This window comes from Urocampus carinirostris, chromosome 15, assembly GCF_059441175.1.
Source record: "Urocampus carinirostris isolate Australia breed hairy pipefish chromosome 15, RoL_Ucar_1.0, whole genome shotgun sequence".
NCBI lineage: Eukaryota > Metazoa > Chordata > Actinopteri > Syngnathiformes > Syngnathidae > Urocampus > Urocampus carinirostris.
Genome location: NC_142363.1, coordinates 27286797 through 27306658, shown reverse-complemented (window position 1 = coordinate 27306658; position 19862 = coordinate 27286797). Strand labels below are relative to the sequence as shown.

At 42.3% G+C, this 19862-nt stretch overlaps 1 protein-coding gene across 1 annotated transcript in view; it reads right to left on the bottom strand.

The window, feature by feature from the left end:
- Positions 1 to 19862, bottom strand: part of pacrg (PARK2 co-regulated) — a 268864-nt gene that overhangs the window by 100955 nt on the left and 148047 nt on the right. Inside the window, exon 3 of the mRNA XM_088354393.1 lies at positions 18826 to 18997. Within this exon, the coding sequence (XP_088210519.1) occupies positions 18826 to 18997 (172 nt within the window). The remainder of the gene's footprint in view (positions 1 to 18825; positions 18998 to 19862) is intronic.

Genomic DNA, 19862 nt, shown 5'->3' with positions numbered 1-19862 from the left:
TTCTCACTCTCTCTCCCTATCTCTCTTTCTTTGTCCCGCCCTCTCTCCTTTTCCCTCCCTCTTTCTCTTATTTCTTTGTCTCTCTTTTTCTTTCCCTTTAATCTACTAGTCCGGCCCCTGACAGAATGTTTGTTCTATCGTCTGGCCCCCGAGTTAAAATGAGTTTGACACCCCTGTTTTAAGGATACCCGATGTTAGCGAGCAGCTAGCCAGCCGATCTCTATATCACTTTATTACACTGAAAACTGATAAAACTGAGGGATTAATGTATGGTCTGCATGTAACTACCGTAAATTCCGGACTATAAGCCGCTACTGTTTTCCCAAATGTTCAACCCTGCGGCTTATTCAGTCATGCGGCCAATGTATGTATTTTTTCTAACAGCCGCCAGCGGCACTCGAGTACAAGAGGTAAGATTTAGACCGGTGGAATATATGCAAGTGTGTTGCTAGCGTGTTTTTGAATAAAGGAGCGCAGGACGACGTCTATATGACAAAGCCTCTTTCCCATACTGGGGAAGATGACTTTAATGACGTCAGTTATAAGGAGGAAGATGAGCACAGTTTACCATGATTTTTACAAGTATGGTATATTTTTTAACAGACCCTTTTACTGTTTTGCGAGAGTGTTGCTAGTAGCGTTTTGCTACCCTTCACAGGCATGGTTTGGGATGAAAGTTATAATATTATCATTAAAGCTTTGAAAACTCTTTCGGTGTACTGTCTTTCTTTGTAAATATGTGTAACCATGTATAATATGTATTTGCAACTGTATATTTTTGTAATGTATTTATTTTAGAGACTTATCCTGATATGTTTTCCACGGGAGAATCAAAAAGAAGGGGCGAATACAACGGGGGCTGATGGGAAGTGGAGTAAAGGTGAGACGTGTTTGTGGACGCAGCGGACAATAGTGGATATATTTTTTTCCCACCCTTACCTTTGGAAATATACATTTTTTTCCCTCGGATTATTTTCAACGGGACCCGGACTCTGCAGGTCTGCGTCATATCTTAAGTACCGGTATCATTTTACGTTCAATTTGCCGGCTGTTGTTTTTGGACTGTGTACTTTGTACTCAGTTACAATCGCGGGGGACACAAAGTCGGGTTTGGGTTAACTTTGTGATTGTGTTACATGTTTTAATATGGGCGCATGCGGCTTATATACAGGTGCGGCTTGTGTAAGTACAGAGGCGGTTATCCTCCTAAAATGAGGCGGGTGCGGCTTATAATCAGATGCGCTCTATAGTCCTGAATTTACGGTATAGATATTTATCTCTTCCGACTCGGAGTCCATTCCACCCGACCCCACGGAAGTACCAAGCGTGTCCGGATTTCCGCCGTCGCCGTGATAAGGTGGAATTGGCGAGGACGGGAGTTTGAAACCTACATACCCGACAATAAAATTCTAATTACCCGCCAGTGCAAACAATTCTCCCCGCTGTGACATTTGGACCGCGGAAGCGTTCAATTATTCATCGGCCGTGCTGGAGGAGATGCACAAAAAAACGGAGAAAGCCGAGGCTGAAGGTGGGTACTGATGTGTTATCGGCGCTATAAAACCAGTGTCTGGACAAATCCCTGTTTCATATTTAGAGGGAAAATACGACCGTGTTGACCGTCGTCGCGGGAAAATGAAAAAAAAATACATTTTTGTGGAATTAATTACCAATCTGACCTTATTTGCATTGGCGACGATGTAGAACTTTGGAGTCTCTGGGTATTTGACTGAATTTGGTATGTTTACCCTAATCCTAAACCTAATAAGTCACAGGTGTCAAACAGGCGGCCCGAGGGCCAGATCAGGCCCGCTAAGGGATTGAATCCGGCCCGCGAGACAACACTCAGAGAAGCGCAAGAGAAAAACAAGCTGCAGGTTGAAATATGTCAACTTGATGTTGCCAAAGCCAGGTGCCTCGAACAAAGACACTGTACTTGTATTTATTTCTCTCTCTCTCTCTCTCTCTCTCTCTCTCTCTCTCTCTCTCTCTCTCTCTCTCTCTCTCTCTATCTATCTATCTCTCTCTCTCTTTTCCACCTCTTTTCTTCCACCCTTTCTCTGTTTCTCACTCTCTGTGTCGCTCTTTTTCTCTTCCTTTGTTGCTCTTTGTCTCTTTCTCTCTCTGTGTCTTTTAACTTCTTTTGCTCTAACTTCCTTTTTTCCTTTTCTCTCTTCATACCCTCTGCGCTTTCTTTTCTCTTTTCTCTCCTTCTTTCTTTCTATTTCTCTTTGGATTTCTTTCTTCCTCTCCCTTTCTTTTTCCCCCCTCTCACGACTTCTCTTTTTATCTCTTTTGTTTCTCCCGCTCTCTCCCTCTCTCTCTTTCTTTGTCCCGCCCTCTCTCCTTTACCCTCCCTCTTTCTCTAATTTCTTTATCTCTTTTTCTTTCTCTTTAATCTACTAGTCCAGCCCCCGACAGAATGTTTGTTCTATCGTGTGGCTACCGAGTCAAAATGAGTTTGACACCCCTGCTCTAACCCTATTTTGGTCATCCTGGAAGGGAGATGACCTCATGTGCGGACCCTTCTCAAGGTTTCTTCATTTTCCTCATGTTGGGGTTTTTTGAGTGTTTCCTTACCCTCATGTAGGTCTTAGATCAGGGCATGGTGTCATAATAGTCTGTGGTTTGCAATAGTCTGTGGTCTGTGCAGCCCTTCGAGACTCCTTGTGATCATGGGCCTCACAAATAAACATGACTTGACTTGACTATTTTTAACAAACTGGTTGATGCTCCATACAACATAGTGAACAGGCTGAATTAGGGTACAGCACACAGTGTTTGTACAAGGCCAATTTCAAGCACTTTTAAGGCCAATTTTTCCAGGACCTTCACAGTGAGAAATCCAGAGAAAATTTTGTTTGAGTGGCTTTGATGACAAAAATGAAGTCGCTATGCTGCTGCTAGCAAATCTATCCATCCATCCATCCATTATCTGCACTGCTTATCCTCAGTAGGGTCGCGGGGGTGCTGGAGCCCATCCCAGCTATCTTCGGGCAGTGGGCAGGGGACACAGAGACTCAATTCACTCGCTCAGTCGCCCCTAGGGACAATTTGGACCGGCCAATTAACCTGACATGCATGTTTTTAGAATGTGGGAGGAAACCGGAGTGCCCGGAGGAAACCCAGGAAAGCACGGGGAGAACATGCAAACTCCACACAGGAAGGTTCGATCTCATGACCTCAGAACTGTGCCGCACACTGAGCCGCCGGCTGCAAGCACATACTTTGTGCTATTTTGCTGTTCCTAGCTATGATTTACGATGTTTTTGAGTCTATGGGCTGCTGTAAACTGATATGAATTCTGCCATCCTGCTACAAAAATGCACAAGCAGCTTGTCTACGTCACACTTGTTTACAAACATGGAAAGGCTCACTAGGTATTGGGTAATAATGGAGTGTGAAACATGAAAAAAGAAAGAAAGTAATGTACCAAAAACAGAAGAATGAGCCAAATTTGGACTCATTTTAATGATATTGAGTGCTCTGGTGCAGACTGCTTATCTTTTGCTTTTTGTTTAACTGTTTTGAATTTATATTCTTTGTGTCTTTTTTAGAGGATCGTGTTTAAATGGGTATAAAAAGAATTGTAAATAAATATTTTTTTTGGGTGCATTCTATCATTTATCTGTAGCACTGAACAGTTCATATCTTTAATTTATATATATATATTTTTTTGCATGTTCAGGGATTTTGTGTTGTCGTTTCACGTTAATTTTTTTCAGTGAATGAAAAGCTAAAATAGTTTTGTATTTTACTTTTCTATTGTAGATCTGTGAATATTTCATGTGATTTTCTGGGATTCCCTCCAAAACATACAAAATTAATAAATACTCAATTATCTTGTGGTTAATGTTTTATTATTCTTGATGATATATAATTAAAAAAACAAAAACATCTAAGGAGTCTTTTGGGAGCCAAAACAGTTGGCTCTTCTCTGCGAGCAGAGCCAAAATAGCCGGTTTTCTAAAAAGAGCTGTCCTCTTGGTGCGACCGGTAGGGGGCGGGGTCGCTTCCCATTAAAACGCCATAATGTCAAGCCACAAAAGTAGGTGTGTCAGCGTCATTTTCACACACTTTTTATAGCGGGGGTCTATCGAGTCAGACTGCCAAGAAACATGGCACCAATTCCAAGAATTTGCAAACACTTTTCCTGGCCTTGAAAACCCAACATTAATGATAATGATCTCAAAACGTGTGTGGCGCTCCAAAAAGGCAAGATAAGTTTCGAAAAGAATAAACTCGGCTCTTTGATTCGGTTGGTCAATAAATTGTTTGTCAGAAGAATGTATTTACCACCCATATTCGCTACATATGCTAACCTATGATGACATGTATGTTGAAGGATTTTATACATTTGACTATAAAGGATTTTATATGGTTGAACACAAGTTACATTTATTGAGTTTAATGCTGTAGTTATTTACTGACTTTGCCTTTATTCAATGAGCAGTGAAAGTTCAAGGCAGGCATGAGTGGTGGAAAATGTTGTTTGCAGAACGGGACATACTGCTGATAAGAGAATCAGCACATCCAGACGGAGGACGGCAGGCGTGGTTTTAAGAACAAGGCCCTGATGACGTAGGAACGCTCCGTGTTGTTTTGAGTGTTCCAGACAACGCGACGCTCTTCGACGAGATGGTGAAGCCCAGGCAGGGGGCTTCCTTGGCAAACCCATGGGAGGAGTCGGCGCGCCATTGAAGAGGGCTTCTGTGAAGTCTATATATATATATATATATATATATATATTTTGTGTATTTCTCTGAACATTCCCCTAATATTCACTGTCTATACATCTTTTGCTGTTTTAGTAAAATGTCCACCCAATGATGTGTCAGTCTAAAGTCCACCCAATGATGTGTCAGTCTAAAGTCCACCCAATGATGTGTCAGTCTAAAAGTCCACCATACTTGTACTAAATAAAGCCGGCTGCGGAGGGGAGGAGGAGGAAGACGATTGTGGAGCCGAGAACACATCCCCTGTGTTTCTCCCCGATTCTCCCCCGCTGCAGCGGAACGAAAATGTACATTGTCTCTGCCTGAAAATCCTTTTATATCTGATGACCGGGACTTAAAAGTGGAGAGAGGTGTGCAGTTTTGGAGGTCCGGAGGTAGATTGTTCCAAAGCTTGGGAGCAGCGCGACTGAAGGCTCTGGCTCCCATGGTGCTCAGGTGGGCAGGGGGCACTGACAGTCGGAGGGAGGACGAGGATCTGAGGGAGCGAGTGGGGACGTGCACCTGGAGAAGGTCGGACAGGTAAGGAGGAGCCAGGTTGTGGATGGCCATATATGTATATAGGATCAGTTTGTAGCTGATGCGATGCTGAACAGGAAGCCAGTGTAGCTGTTGGAGAACGGGGGTGATGTGCTGCTGGGAAGATGTTTTTGTGATGATGCGAGCAGAGGCGTTTTGAACCAGCTGAATTTTATGGAGGGACTTTAGAGGAAGGCCGAGGAGGAGAGCATTGCAGTAGTCAAGGCGGGATGTGACAAGACTGTGGACGAGAATAGCAGTGGTGCGGGGGGTGAGGGAAGGGCGGAGTCTGGTAATATTGCGGCGGTGGAAATAAGCAGTGCGGGTGATGGTGTTGATATGTGAGTGGAAGGTAAGCATGCTATCCAGGATGACACCCAGACTCTTGACCTGGGGGAGGGGGACACTAAGGAGCTGTCGATGTTGAGAGAGAAATTGTTTACTTTGGATAAAGTGGATTTGGTGCCAAGAAGGAGGAATTCTGTTTTATTGGCATTTAATTTAAGAAAGTTTGTTGTGAACCATGTTTTGAGTTCGGAAAGGCAAGAGGTGAGGGAGGGAGGTGGGAGTATGGAGTTTGGTTTGCAGGAGAGGTAGAGTTGGGTGTCATCAGCAAAGCAGTGAAAGTGGATATGAAATTTGCGGAGGATATGACCAAGAGGCAAGAGGTAGACGATGAAGAGAAGAGGACCTAAGACAGATCCCTGGGGTACACCTGTGGTGACTAGGGAGGGCTTTGAGGTGAAGGATTTCAGCTGGACAAACTGAGTGCGGCCAGTGAGGTAGGAATGGAACCAATTGAGGGGAGTATGGGTGAGACCAATGGAGGAGAGTCTATTGAGGAGGATAGGGTGAGAGATTGTGTCGAAGGCGGCGCTCAAGTCTAGGAGGATGAGGATGGAGAAATAAACATGACTTCACTCGGCTGAACATTTCTGAGGCTTACCAATGCAATGTGCTGCTGTTTTGGTTAGCAAATTCAAAACAACAAGCAATAAAACGAGCCGTTCGGTTCGAGGCGGCGAAAAATCGGAAACCACTCGATTGCGTATTCCCGTCGGGCGACCGGCATTCATCATCAAAATTCACCGGAGCCTGACGTGGCAGATAAGAAGCCGCCAGCCGCATTGGAGGTGTATTAACGTCAGTCGAGGAGAAAAATATATATATGTTGCCATTTTTGAACCCCCCCCCTCCCTGAGACAGTATTTCCTTCACTCACTCTTCCTCTTGTAATTCATCTCAAAGGGACACGGACCGCTGCCTTGCAGATGCCGAAACAAGGCACGAGTGACTTTCCTTTTTTTCTTATTTTAATAACCCGAAAAGTTAATCAGGAGCGGGTCATTTAAAATTCCATTATAAGCGGAAAGTCTGGCTTTTCAGCGGAGGCAGTCACCTTCGCCCGCGAGACACAAAAAAAATGGAGAATCTGCCGAGGGTTTTGGACCCGTAGTCTAATGTGTGTGCAAAGTGAGCGCATCCAGGCAACTAAATGTGTGAGAAGATGGCACATTAGACACTTTATGCCACATTAGAGAGCGCCGGGATCACGATTCAGTCTTTCGGGATCGGCGCGATGGGTTTTCACACCCGGGACGATCGCTAGGCTCCAAAGACTGAATTCTTTTTATGTTGCGGATCATTTAGCCCACAGGTGTCAAACAGGCGGCCCGGGGGCCAGATCAGGCCCGCTAAGGGTTTGAATCCGGCCCGCGAGACAACACTCAGAGAAGCGCAAGAGAAAAACAAGCTGCAGGTTGAAATATGTCAACTTGATGTTGCCAAAGCCAGGTGCCTCGAACAAAGACACTGTACTTGAATTTATTTTTCTCTCTCTCTCTCGCTCTCTCTTTCTCTCTCTCTTTCTTTTCCACCCCTTTTCTCCCACTCTGTCTCTTTCACTCTTTCACTCTCCCTCTCTCTCTCTCTCTCTCTCTCTTTGTCTCTCTCTGTCTCTTTCACTCTAACTTCCTTTTTTCCTTTTCTCTCTTTTGTCTTTTTCTCTTCATACCCTTTGCGCTTTCGTTTCTCTTTTCTCTCCTGTCTTTCTATTTCTCTTTGGATTTATTTCTTCCTCTCCCTTTCTTTTTCCCCACTCCCACGACTTTTAAGCTTTTGTTTCTAACGCTCTCTCCCTCTCTCTCTTTTTCTTTCTTTGTCCCACCCTCTCTCCTTTTCCCTCCCTCTTTCTCTTATTTCTTCATCTCTCTTTTTCTTTCTCTTTAATCTACTAGTCCGGCCCCCGACAGAATGTTTGTTCTATTGTGTGGCCCCCGAGTTGAAATGAGTTTGACACCCCTGATTTAGCCTATTTCAGGGGTCATTTTAAGACATTTTTCTCCCGTTTCTCAAAAGATATTCATTTAATAGGGTAAAGATTATCAGATGTTCAGTGTTCATTTTACCTGTGAAAAGTGATGGGTCCCGGGGACCCTCATGCTCAAAAATCTATGGGTACCAACCAATGTTCCCTCTAAACTGCCCGCACATTCTCAGCGCACAAGAAAATCTATTCAGTGCAATGTTACCTCGAAGCTGCGTGTGTGCCCAATTGCGCACTACTCCGAGTTTTTCCACGCACAAGAAAATCTAGCCAGCTCACAAAAATCAGGGGCTCGAAATTGCTAATTAAGAAGCGAATTAAGTCAAAGTTACAGGGCATGAAGGTAAAAATACACGGGTTTCCCTGACGTTGTGTTCTAAATGCGGTATTTTGAAGTCCAGGTCGAAGTAGAACGAAGTTAAGTAAAGTCAGTGGAGTTTTGCGAGAACCGGCTTCTTTGGCTCGGCTCACTAAAAGGAACCGGCTCTTTCGGGTCCGAAACGGCTCTTCAGGTTGTTTTTGCTTCTTTCATCCCTATATGGCCAAATATGATGTAAAATTATGCACAAAATGACTTAAATGAATGGGGGAATAGAACAAAAAAGACAAAAATACCAAAATGAAAAAGGAGTGAAAAGCTGAGAAAAAAAGAAACAAAAGGAAGAGAAAAAAGAAGGAAAAATTCAGAAAAAAGCCAGAAAAAAAGAAAAGAAAGAAACAAAGGGGAAAAAAGGAAATAGAGAGCAAAAAGAAAAAAAGTAGCAGCTAGGAAAAATAAACAATGATTTTTTTGAAAAGAATTAAAAAAATAGAGAAAAACAGGGAAAAAGAAGAAAAAGTTTGTGTTGCATTTAAATCATTTCCAATTATATCAATCCACTCAAAAATGTGATTAAATACAGTTGTGTATCGTGCAACCGACTAAATAAGCCCCCCAAAATATTAGTATTATGCGACAAAAGATACCAGGGGGAAAAAAATGGATATCTTATGAAAGAATTGTAAGAACAAACGACGTTTGTAGGCCGTACAACCTTTGGAATCGTACATGAGTCAATTCATTCAAAAGAGAAAAATAATTTTGCATTGCCGGAAACTCAGCAAAATGGAACTTGATGTCAAGTTTTGGACATGTTTGATAATGAATTATCTTGCCACACTTGGGATTTTGGTTGCTCACTGTTGTTTCAAGTGTTGCTCACCTACTTTGTGTGAACGCTCAGACCCGTGGAAAATTACAGGGAACATTGGTCCCAACAGAGATCTATGGGTCCCCAAAATTTAGTGTGCCCTTACAAACTGTCGTATTTTCCCTTACAAAATACAAAAAAAAAAAAATTCAAACATGTTTATTTATGTAGTTTAACATGTTATATTGTATATGTGTTTCGTTATATCATATATATTGTTGATTAACATTTTTTGTTAGATACTGAGTTGCTCGACATGAATGAGGTTTATTATAAAAAAAGTCCAAAAATTAAGTCGCTTGGACGTTCACTGTAGAAGGAAAAAATACATGCAAATATAATTAAGTAGAATATTACATTTTCTTATTCAAATTGTGAATTCGTTTTCTGCATTAAATTATTGTTGGTAATATACTGATTAAAAGGGATCACCACAAACCTGTCTTTTTTCATTTTGTCCTTCTTTATACAACATCATAATTCGTAATATAATGCATCAAAGCAGGTGAGCCGTTTGAGAGCCGGCTCTCTTGAATGAGTTGAGCCGAAAAAGCCGCTTCTCTAAAAAGAAACAAACTTTCACTACACAACTCGAACTGGGGATCGGCGTGCAGACGAAAACTCGAACGGCGAGACCAAAACAACAATGGCGGATCTGCCTCACGAAAAGTTTGGAGTGCGGTAAATTTTTGTTAAATAATGATAATGACAATTTCGTGTCCAAAAAAGTTGCGTCCCGGGGACACACGTTGATTTGACACGATGCGTCCCCAGCAAAAATAATGCGTCTAGGACGCAGGGACGCGGGCAAACGAGAACACTGGATGATTTTCCTCCCTCCATCTCACTATACCACCTACCCGCCTCAGCTCCATGGGGCGCAGAGCTTTCAGCCGGTCGGCCCCCCAGCTCAGGAACTCATTTTCGTATGAGCTCCGAAATTCTGCGACCCGGTCCACCTTCAAGTAAGGACTCAAAACCCAACTCTTCAGACTTGCCTTTTCCTGATCATCTGCTTCACATACTGCCCCCCCCCCTTTTTTAACTCATTTTAAGAAATATTTTCAACTCAGATTAGAACAAAAATGATTTTAAATGAACACAGAACAATGGAATGCGACAGGCAATAGTTTGCTTATTTTGCTTATTTTACTGTAAGTATAAAAATTTTTAAAGTCAGAAATGATCCTCACATTTTTTATTTACACTTAAAATTCCTGCTTTGTGTTCTTAGATTGTTTACTTAAAATGCTTATTTTTATTTCAGATTTTGTTATTTTAAAATGCTTGATTTAACAACAGTTCAATTTCTTATAATAATGAATTACTTATCTAAATTAAGTTTATACATTTTTCCTGTCATTTTTTTAAATTAAATACTAAAAACAAGAATAAATCTACTTCAGGTTTGCAGAATTTTTGAAGCAAGATTTTATTTTTGAAATGTAAACGTCAACGGAACATTTTCTAATATAGGTAAAAAAAAATGTTCTTTTCAAAATAAGCGTGAAAATGAGCTGATTTTGAGGGACAAGATTTCCTTTTTTTGCAGCGTACCCAAGAACACAAAATGCTTCTCATTAAAGTATTTCCTAATTTAGCTCTGATTTTAATTGTGGCCCTCCTAAAATGAACTGCACTGTTTTGGCTGTCATCTGTTATCCCTAGACGACCATTGCCGAGAGAAGGAGGCCGAGTGAGAAAATTTTTGTCTTGCTGCTTTTACAATTTTTAAATTTTTTCCCATAAAATGAGCAGCACCTGAGCAGCTGAGTTCCATTATCCACAGTCGACTATTTCTGTGAGCGGGAACCATTAGAGCACACTTTTGTAAGGCTTACTCTTTTTTGCCACAACGGTACTTCCATCTAAAATGAATTGCACTCATGCGGTAACAATCCATTATTACCAATCCCATATTGCTTGGGGCGGGCAGAAAGCACTTTTGTCAGGAAGGGTGCTGTTGATGCGCGCTTAAGATGAAACGCGTGGTTGTAGCTGTCATCCATCATCACCAGTCGACTATTGCTAAAAGCAGGATCCAAGTAAGCAAATTTGTGTCATGTGTGGCGGCTCCTTTTTCTATTTTTTGTTCACCTAAGATGAGCAGCACCTGAGCGGCTGTGTTCCATTATCCTCAGTCAACCATTGCTGTGAGTTGGAGCCATCAGAGCACACTTTTGTTGGGCCTGGTTCCTCTTTTTTGGCATTACTGTACTTCCATCTAAAATGAACTGCACTCACGCGGCAACGATCCCATATTGCTGCGGGCATGGCGTGGGCAGAAAGCACTTTTGTCAGGAATGGTAATGTTGTTACCCGCCTAAGATGAAATGCGTGGTTGTAGTTGTGATCCATTATCACCAGTCGACTATAGCTAAAAGCAGGATCCAAGAGAGCAAATTTGTGTCATGCATGGTGGCTCCTTTTTCTAAAATGAGCAGCACCTGAGTGGCTGCATATCCCCAGTCCACAATTGCTGTGAGCGGGAACCATCAGAGCAATATTTTGTCAGGGCTGCTTCTTCTTTTTTGCCATTACTGTACTTCCATCTAAAATGAACTGCACTCAATCCATTATTAGCAATACCATATTGCTTTCGCGGGCAGAAAGCACTTTTGTCAGGAAGGGTGCTGTTTCTCCGCGCCTAAGATGAAATGCGTGGTTTTAGCTGTGATCCATTATCACCCGTCGACTACTGCTGAGAGCAGGAGGCCGAGTGAGGAAATGTGTGTCAATTTTTGTTTCCTTTTTTTCCACCTAAAATAAAAAGCATCACCCTGGCTGTGACCCATTATCCCCGGTCGACTCTTTATGCCCGCACGGCCAGAAGGGGGCATGGTAAAATGGGAAAGTGGGAGGGGTAGTTTGCAGACTTATACACATGGTTCTGGTCTCTACTATGTGCAAAGGATTACAGTATAATTTGAACAATAAACAGTCATTTATTTTTATATATGTTTTATTTATGAATTTGTTTTCCTCCAATCACGGGCCAGCCTGAGAAATACCCATGCTTCACACAGTGACACGCGCCACCTTCTAGTGTTACCACACCAGCTGTCATGTGAGACCCTCTCTGGACATTGTGCTCGTACCTTTTCCTATTCTTACACCAGTCCTAGGGGTCGGTCTCTAAAAGTACGCTTGATAATCTGCCGCCAATTTCTACTTTTAGCTCCGTCGCTGCCTTCGCACGTCCTTAGAGGGAAGGTCACGTCTCGAGGTAGCGCCAGGTTTTTATCTTAGCACCCACCAAACGTTTCCTTTTGTCGGCGAGCGTTGCCAAGTGGAGTGTCACTTTCAAAGTGGCAGCCCGTAAAGTAGCGAGAGCGTCGCGCCCGGGTAGGTGGCATGTGAAGTGTGCTATCGGGAACAAAGAGGTACTGGGGAATGTGACCTGTGGGGTGATTTTGGATGACTTTCAAGTTGTTTTCGTTTTCTGGAGGAGAAGGGTGGATCCAGAAAATGATACCTATTTGTTCTAGTGTAATCCCTCGTTTATTTGCTCTAAAAAGGACCAGAACTCCAGGAGGTATGAAAAAAAATTGAGAAAAAGCCCCACCACCCATTTTTAACATACATAGAGACAGATGCTGCCTGCAGCAATAGTCTCACAAGTATAATGGATCGCAGCCGCTCAGGTGCTGTTCATTTTGGGCACAAAGAACAGAAAAAAGAGCCGTCACGCATGATACAAATGTCAGGTTCAAAATCAAATGAGAGACTCCTTTTGAGTTACAAACAATGTTATGTATTAAAAAGGAGTCAACTACTTCGGACAAGGCAAAAATACTCACGGACTGAAGCGTAAGCGTTTCATGGATTCTGATTGGAGGATAGAATAAACCATGGGCACAAAAGAGTACTCTGATTTGATTAGACAGGAATCACATATTTAAATGCAGTGTATAATGTTGGTTGCTAGATGGCGTGCGAGTATAATAAATGAGTAATAAGGATAGTGGAACTTTTGTAAACACAATGCGTCTCTGTAAGAAGAATGGAATTTGGGAGTCAAACTCTCCCAAAACCGAAACTTGATAAGAAGAATGGAATTTGGTAAGAAAAGCCATCTTTTGACCTGTGAAATCGTTAAACCACACACTTATTGAGCACTATAGAAATATAAACCTATAAAGATATAAAAGTATAAAGTATATATTAGGTGTAAAATATAGAATATAGTATAAAAGGCACCCTTAGACCCTAATTTCCCTTACAATAAATTAACTCTAACGACTCCCGCTTTCAGGAAATAGTTGACTCAGGGAAATGGATCACGGCCAAAACAGTGCAGTTCATTTTGGATACTCTTCCAGCCACAGCTTTTATCATTTCATTTTGCGTGGGACAGAACGACATGGCTCCTGACTCAAGTGCACGCTGCGATCTCCACTCGCAGAAATAAGGGATTGGGGATAATGGATCGAGGCCGTACAGTAGCAGTTCTTTTTAGGTGGAAAGAACGAAAAAAAAAGAGCCACCACACATTATTCAATTTTGCTCTGTCTTCTCCTGCTAGTCAACTGGGAATAATGAATCACGTTCAAAAGGGTGAACTTCATTTTAGGCGGGCCACAATGGCCCACTATAGTTGCACGCACCCAAAACACGTTCTGCCGTTTTCTCGCAGCAATAGTTCACCAGGGATAGTGGATCACAGCAACAACAGCGCATTTCAAAAGGGCCTCCTGAGAAGCTGCCGGTTCCCACTTGCAGCAATACAAGATTGGGGATAATGGATTGCCGCTGCACGTGTGCAGTTCGTTTTAGGAGGGAATAATGGTAAAAAAAAGGAACCGTCGGACCTGACAAAAAAGCGCTCTGCCTGGTCCATGCTCACAACAATTTGCAATCAGTGTCATGGTTGTCATGGCGCCCAATTGGCCACACCCGTGTGTGTCACGGTTGCCATGGTGCCCAATTGGCCCCGCCAGCTGCTGCTCGTTGAGATAATGGCTATCTTTCTATGTAAAGCTCAGCGCTCTCTTGCTTCGGTTGTCAGCCCGGCAAACGAACAAGACGTGGGTTCTGACTCGGTCCTCTTTTGCTGTTGGTATTTCAAGTCTGGTATTTTCCCATTTATTTTTGTCCTGTTTGAATTCGGGTTCCAGGTTTTTTTCCGTCTGTGTCCTGTTATTTAGTGTCTCCAGTTTTTGTTCCCGACTAGTTTCTCTTGTTCATTTCCGTTATCCTGATTTGTTATCAATCTCGTCGGTCTCTGGCTTCCAGTCTTTCCAAGCCAGACCGGCTGCCGAACATGCATGACACGGTTTGGGATGAAAGTTATAATATTATTATTAAAGCTTTGAAAACTCTCTCGGTGTACCGTCTTTCTTTGTAAATATGTGTAACCATGTATAATCTGTATTTGCAACTGTATATTTTTGTAATGTATTTATTTTAGAGACTTATTCTGATATGTTTTTCACGGGCGAATCAAAAAGAAGTGGCGAAAACAACGGGGGCTGATGGGAAGTAGAGTAAAGGTGAGACATGTTTGTGGACGCAGCGGACAATAGTGGATATATATTTTTTCCCACCCTTACCTTTGGAAATATACATTTTTTTCTCCTCGGATTATTTTCAACGGGACCCGGACTCTGCAGGTCTGCGTCATATCTTAAGTACCGGTATCATTATACGTTCAATTTGCCGGCTGTTATTTTTGGACTGTGGACTTCATATTCAGTTACAATTGCGGGACTCAAAGTCGGGTTAGGGTTAATTTAGTGATTGTGTTACATGTTTTAATGTGGGCGCATGCGGCTTATATACAGGTGCGGCTTGTGTAAGTACAAAAGTGGTTATCCTCTTAAAATGTGGTGGGTGCGGCTTATAATCAGGTGCGCTCTATAGTCCGGAATTTACGGTATATATATTTAGTTTACAATTTTCGTAATTGTACTTATTTGACTAATCTAAATATTTTATATTTTCTAATCTTTTTTTTTACTAAGGTATTAAGAATCATTCTTAACTCACTCAGTCATGAAGACGTAGTTATGAGTTTGAATTACTGCTGTTGAGGTAAGACTTTTTTTGCAGTGCAGCTAGCATCCAGTCGCTAATATTCACGGCCACCTCAGCGATCAAGTCACATTAGCATTAGCATTCTTAATTTATCTTTAACATGCAGCAATGTCAGAATAGAATAGAATAGAATAGAATATCCCCTGCCCACTGCCCGAAAATTGCTGGGATGGGCTCCAGCACCCCCGCGACCCTACTGAGGATAAGCGGTGCAGCTAATGAGATGAGGTAATGAGAATAGAATAGAGGCAGCACGGCGGCGCAGTGGTTAGCGCTTGTGCGGCACAGTTCGTGTCATGGGAACCTGTCGTGGGTTCAAATCCAGCTCCAGACTTCCTGTGCGGAGTTTGTATGTTCTCCCCGTGCTTGCGTGGGTTTCCTCCGGGCACTCCGGTTTCCTCCCACATTCCAAAAACATGCATTTCAGGTGAATTTGCCGGTCCAAATTGTCCCTAGGTGTGAATGAGCGAATGAGTTGTCTGTCTCTGCGTGCCCTGCGATTGGCTGGCAACCAGTTCAGGGTGTCCCCTGCCCACTGCCCGGCGATGGCTGGGATGGGCTCCAGCCCCCCCGCGACCCTAATGAGGATAAGCGGTATGGCTAATGAGATGAGATGAGAATAGAATAGAATATACCTTTATTGCCATCGTTACAAAATGGGTTAACATATTGTGACAACAAAATTGGGCATGACACTCCAGTTTCACACATTCCCAGTGAGGTAAAAAACCCAAGAAGATAAAGGAACAGAGAATATAAGGTTATAAAACAAGGAGGATAAGGTTATAGTTATAATTCACACAAAATATACCCAAGAAATGTCGGCATATAGGATGTTACATACAATTTGGTATCGTAGGGTTTGTGCAATATGCATTTGGTGCAAAAATAGTCATCATAGTGCAAAAAAATGGTCAACATATGCATTTGGTGCAAAAATAGTCATCATAGTGCAAAAAAGATAGTCAACATTGTGCAAGAAACATAGACATGAGAACCATTTACCTGCAGGACGAGGAGCATTTAGCACAGATTGTTTATTTATTAGCGTAGCGCCATTTCAAAACCACGCAGGGGGGAATGTGCTGCAAATGACTAATTAGGAAAAACCTCGTCCGCTAATGATAAAAACGCAAACTGCGAGCAGGAACCGAATGAGGACATCCCGTTTTCCAAACAAAAACACGTCGACAAGATGTAGCGTTTTGAGAGATGACAGTGGTGCAGAGATGACGACTGGTTTCAAGAAAATATCCATTTGGATTCTGCTAGAGATGAAAACTGGCTTATGAAAGGCTAATGTCACGTATCGAAACGGTGAATAATTGAAAACGGGGATACAAAATTAAAGAGGCAGGCTCTAAAACTTCAAGCAGATCCGAAGGCTGTCACTCAGTCATGAAGAAATGATGATATTTACTTATATCACATGGATTAGTTATGTGTATTTGGGGGAAATGTGTACACACACTCACTACATACATATACATAAATACATATATTCATAAAGAAATATATATATGTAGATATATGTGTGTATAATTATAAATATTGCATAGGAATGTACATGATGGATGGACGGACAGACGGAGGGATGGATGGATGGGCAGATGGATGGGAAGATGGATGGATGGATGGACAGGTGGATGAATGGATGGATGGATCAATGGACGGATAGATGGATGGGAAGATGGATGGATAGACGGATGGATGGATGGATGAATGAATGAATGAATGGATGGATGGATGGATGGATGGATAGATGGGGAGAAGTGATGGATGGATGGATGAAAAGAGAAAAAAACAAGAGATGGATGAACTGATGGCCGGACGGAGAGAAAGATTGATGGATAAAGAAAATAAGAGATAAATGGATGGATGGACAGAATAAGATGATTGATGAAAAAAAATGAGTGCTAGGTAGAGAGTATAAGAGACACGGATGGACGGAGAAAAATGATTGATAGATAGAGAGAATACAAGATTAATGAATAGATGGATGGACAGACAAAAGAAGAGATGGATGGATGAATAGATGGATGGGTGGATGGATGGACAAACAGATGGATGGAAAAATAGATCATGGCTGGATATATGGAAAGAAGACTGGTGAATGGAGAAAAAAGAGAGATGGATGGATGGATGGATGGATAGATGGATGGATGGATGGGGAGAAGTGATGGATGGATGGATGGATGGATGGATGGATGGATGGATGGATGGATGGAGAGGTGGATGGATGGGGAGAAGTGATAAATAAATGAATGGATGGAAAGAGATAGATGAACTGATGGCTAGACAAAGAGAATGATTGATGGATAAAGAAAAGAAGAGATAAATGGATGGATGAATGAAGAAGATTATTGATAGAAAGAGAGAGTAAGAGATGAATGGATGGATGGATGGATGGATGGATGGATGGAAAGAACATTGGTGGATAGAGAAAATCAAGAGATGGGTGAACTGATGGCCAAATGGAGAGGAACATTGATGGATAGAGAAAAAAAGAGATGAATGGATGGAGGAATAGATGGGGAAAATGATTGATGGATAGAGAAATTGAGAGATGGATAGATTGATGAAGAAAATGAGAAAATGATAGATAGAGGGATGCATGGACGGATCATTTAAATGATTGAAAGAGAGAATAAGAGATTGATGAATAGATGGATGGAGAGACAAAAGAAGAGATGGATGGATGGATGAATGGAAAGGTGGATGGATAGACAGATGGATTGGAAGCTGTATTGATGGCTGGATCGATGGAAAGAAGATTGGTGGATGGAGAACCTAGAAGAGATGGATGGACTGATGCCAGCTGAAGAGAAAGAAGAGATTAAAGGGTGGATGGAAAAAAGGATTGATAGAAAGAGCGAATCAGAGATGGATGGATGGATGGATGGATGGATGGATGGATGGATGGATGGATGGATGCATGGATGGATGGAGAAAATGATCGATAGATAGAGAGAATTAGAGAATAGTGAATAGATGGATGGACAGACATAAGAAGCGATGGATGGATGAATGGATGGATGGGTGGATGGGTGGATGGGTGGATGGGTGGATGGACAGACAGATGATTGGGGAAATAGATTCTTGGCTGGAATGATGGAAAGATTTGTAGATGGAGAAAAAAGAAGAGATGGATGGATGGATGTAGAGAATTGATGAATGAATGGATGGAATGAGATGGATGAACTGATGGCTGGGCAGAGAGAAAGATTGATGGATAAGGAAAAGAAGAGGCGAATGGATGGATGGATAGAGTCAAAGATGGATAGATTGATGAAGAAAATTAGTGATGAACAAAAGAAGAGATGGTTGGATGGATGACTGGATGGATGGGTGGATGGATGGACAGATGGATGGAAAAATAAATTGATGGCTGAAGAAGATTGGTGGTTGGAGAACAAAGAAGAGGTGGATGGACTGATGGCCAGCTGGAGAGAAGGAAGAGATGAATGAATGGATGGAGAAAAGGATTGATAGAAAGAGAGAATAAGAGATTGGTAATTAGATGGATGGACAAACAAAAGAAGAGATGAATGGATGAAGGGGTGAAAGGACGAGCAGATGGATGGAAAAATAGATTGATGGCTGGATAAATGGAAAGATGATTGGTGGATGGAGAACCTAGAAGAGATGGATGGACAGATGGCCAGCTGGAGAGAAAGAAGAGATGGATGGATAGATGAATGGATAGTTGGATGGACGGGCAGATGGATGGAAAAATAGATTGATGGCTGGATAAATGGAAAGATGATTGGTGGATGGAGAACCCAGAAGAGATGGATGGACTGATGGCCAGCTGGAGAGAAAGAAGAGATGGATGGAAAAAAGGATTGATAGAAAGAGAGAATCAGAGATGAATGGATGGATAAATTGATGGAAAGATATTTCAGCATCTACAAGGGTGGCTTCTCCACGTTAGAGACACCCACAAAAACCAGACCCTGCCACTAAAGTGATTCAATGGACAGAAAAACTCAAAAGTCCAGAAGAAAAGGTTCTTCCTTACTTTTGATGGGTATGATGAGCTGCGGGATGACGGGCTGAATTTTGGCTCCTCCGTGTTCCAGAAGGTCGTGAATTCCCTGCCGGGCGAAGAACTCGTACGGGTGGGCCGTCTCGCAGAGACCGTCAAACAGGAGCGGCAGGTAGTGGTGGTAGTCCAACTTCTCCACATCCACCTGAGAAGATACATCTACACTCAATTCACCTTCATTGGAGACAATATATATATAGCGGGAATTTGTAGGTACCAGTGGTGGTCCGTCTGGGCCATCAAAGCCTTCTTTACTGGCCTGAAAACTATTGCTATCATGTCTATAAATATTAAATAATTCCAAATAGTCCGTCACCTTCCTTTCCACTTTCTTGTGTAAATATTGTGTAAATAATCGTATTATCTTCTTCAAATTCTTTTTTATCCTCAAAGTAAAATGTCAAACTGGAGTGCCAAGTCCAATTTTGTTGTCACAATATGTTCAATTTTGTAACAATAAAAATAAAGGTATATTTCATTCTATTCTAATTGTTTTTCCCTTGGTTTCATATTTAAGCAATTAACCAATCACGTTACAGCCATTACTTGGTGCCAGGGTCAAAAGTCTACCCGGATGCCTTTGGCGCCAGCAGCCACGGACCCTGATTGGCTGTTGGACTCTTTTTAAACTCCCGCCTTCCTAAAAACACTCGTCTGATCGTCTGCGAACCTATGCTCTCAGCTAGGCAAGCTTTTGTACTCTACAACACTATCCTGCCCTGTTTCCTGCCTGATACCTGATGCCGACTTCTTTTCTGGACCTGTTTCTGTTTTCGCTCCTCCGCCCCGGCCACTGACCTGTTTTTCACGCTGCCAACGACTACCCTCGCCCGCGTTCCTGCTATCTGCTACCCGTGACCGACGATCATCGGATCGTGGATGCAAGCACTGTTCTCTTTCTTAATAAAAACTGAGAAAAGGAACGTTATTGCGTCCCGTCTCCGTTCCTGGTCTGTGACAGAGGCATAACATCAGTGTCGAGAAAGCTGTTGGTTTAGCCAATCGGATGT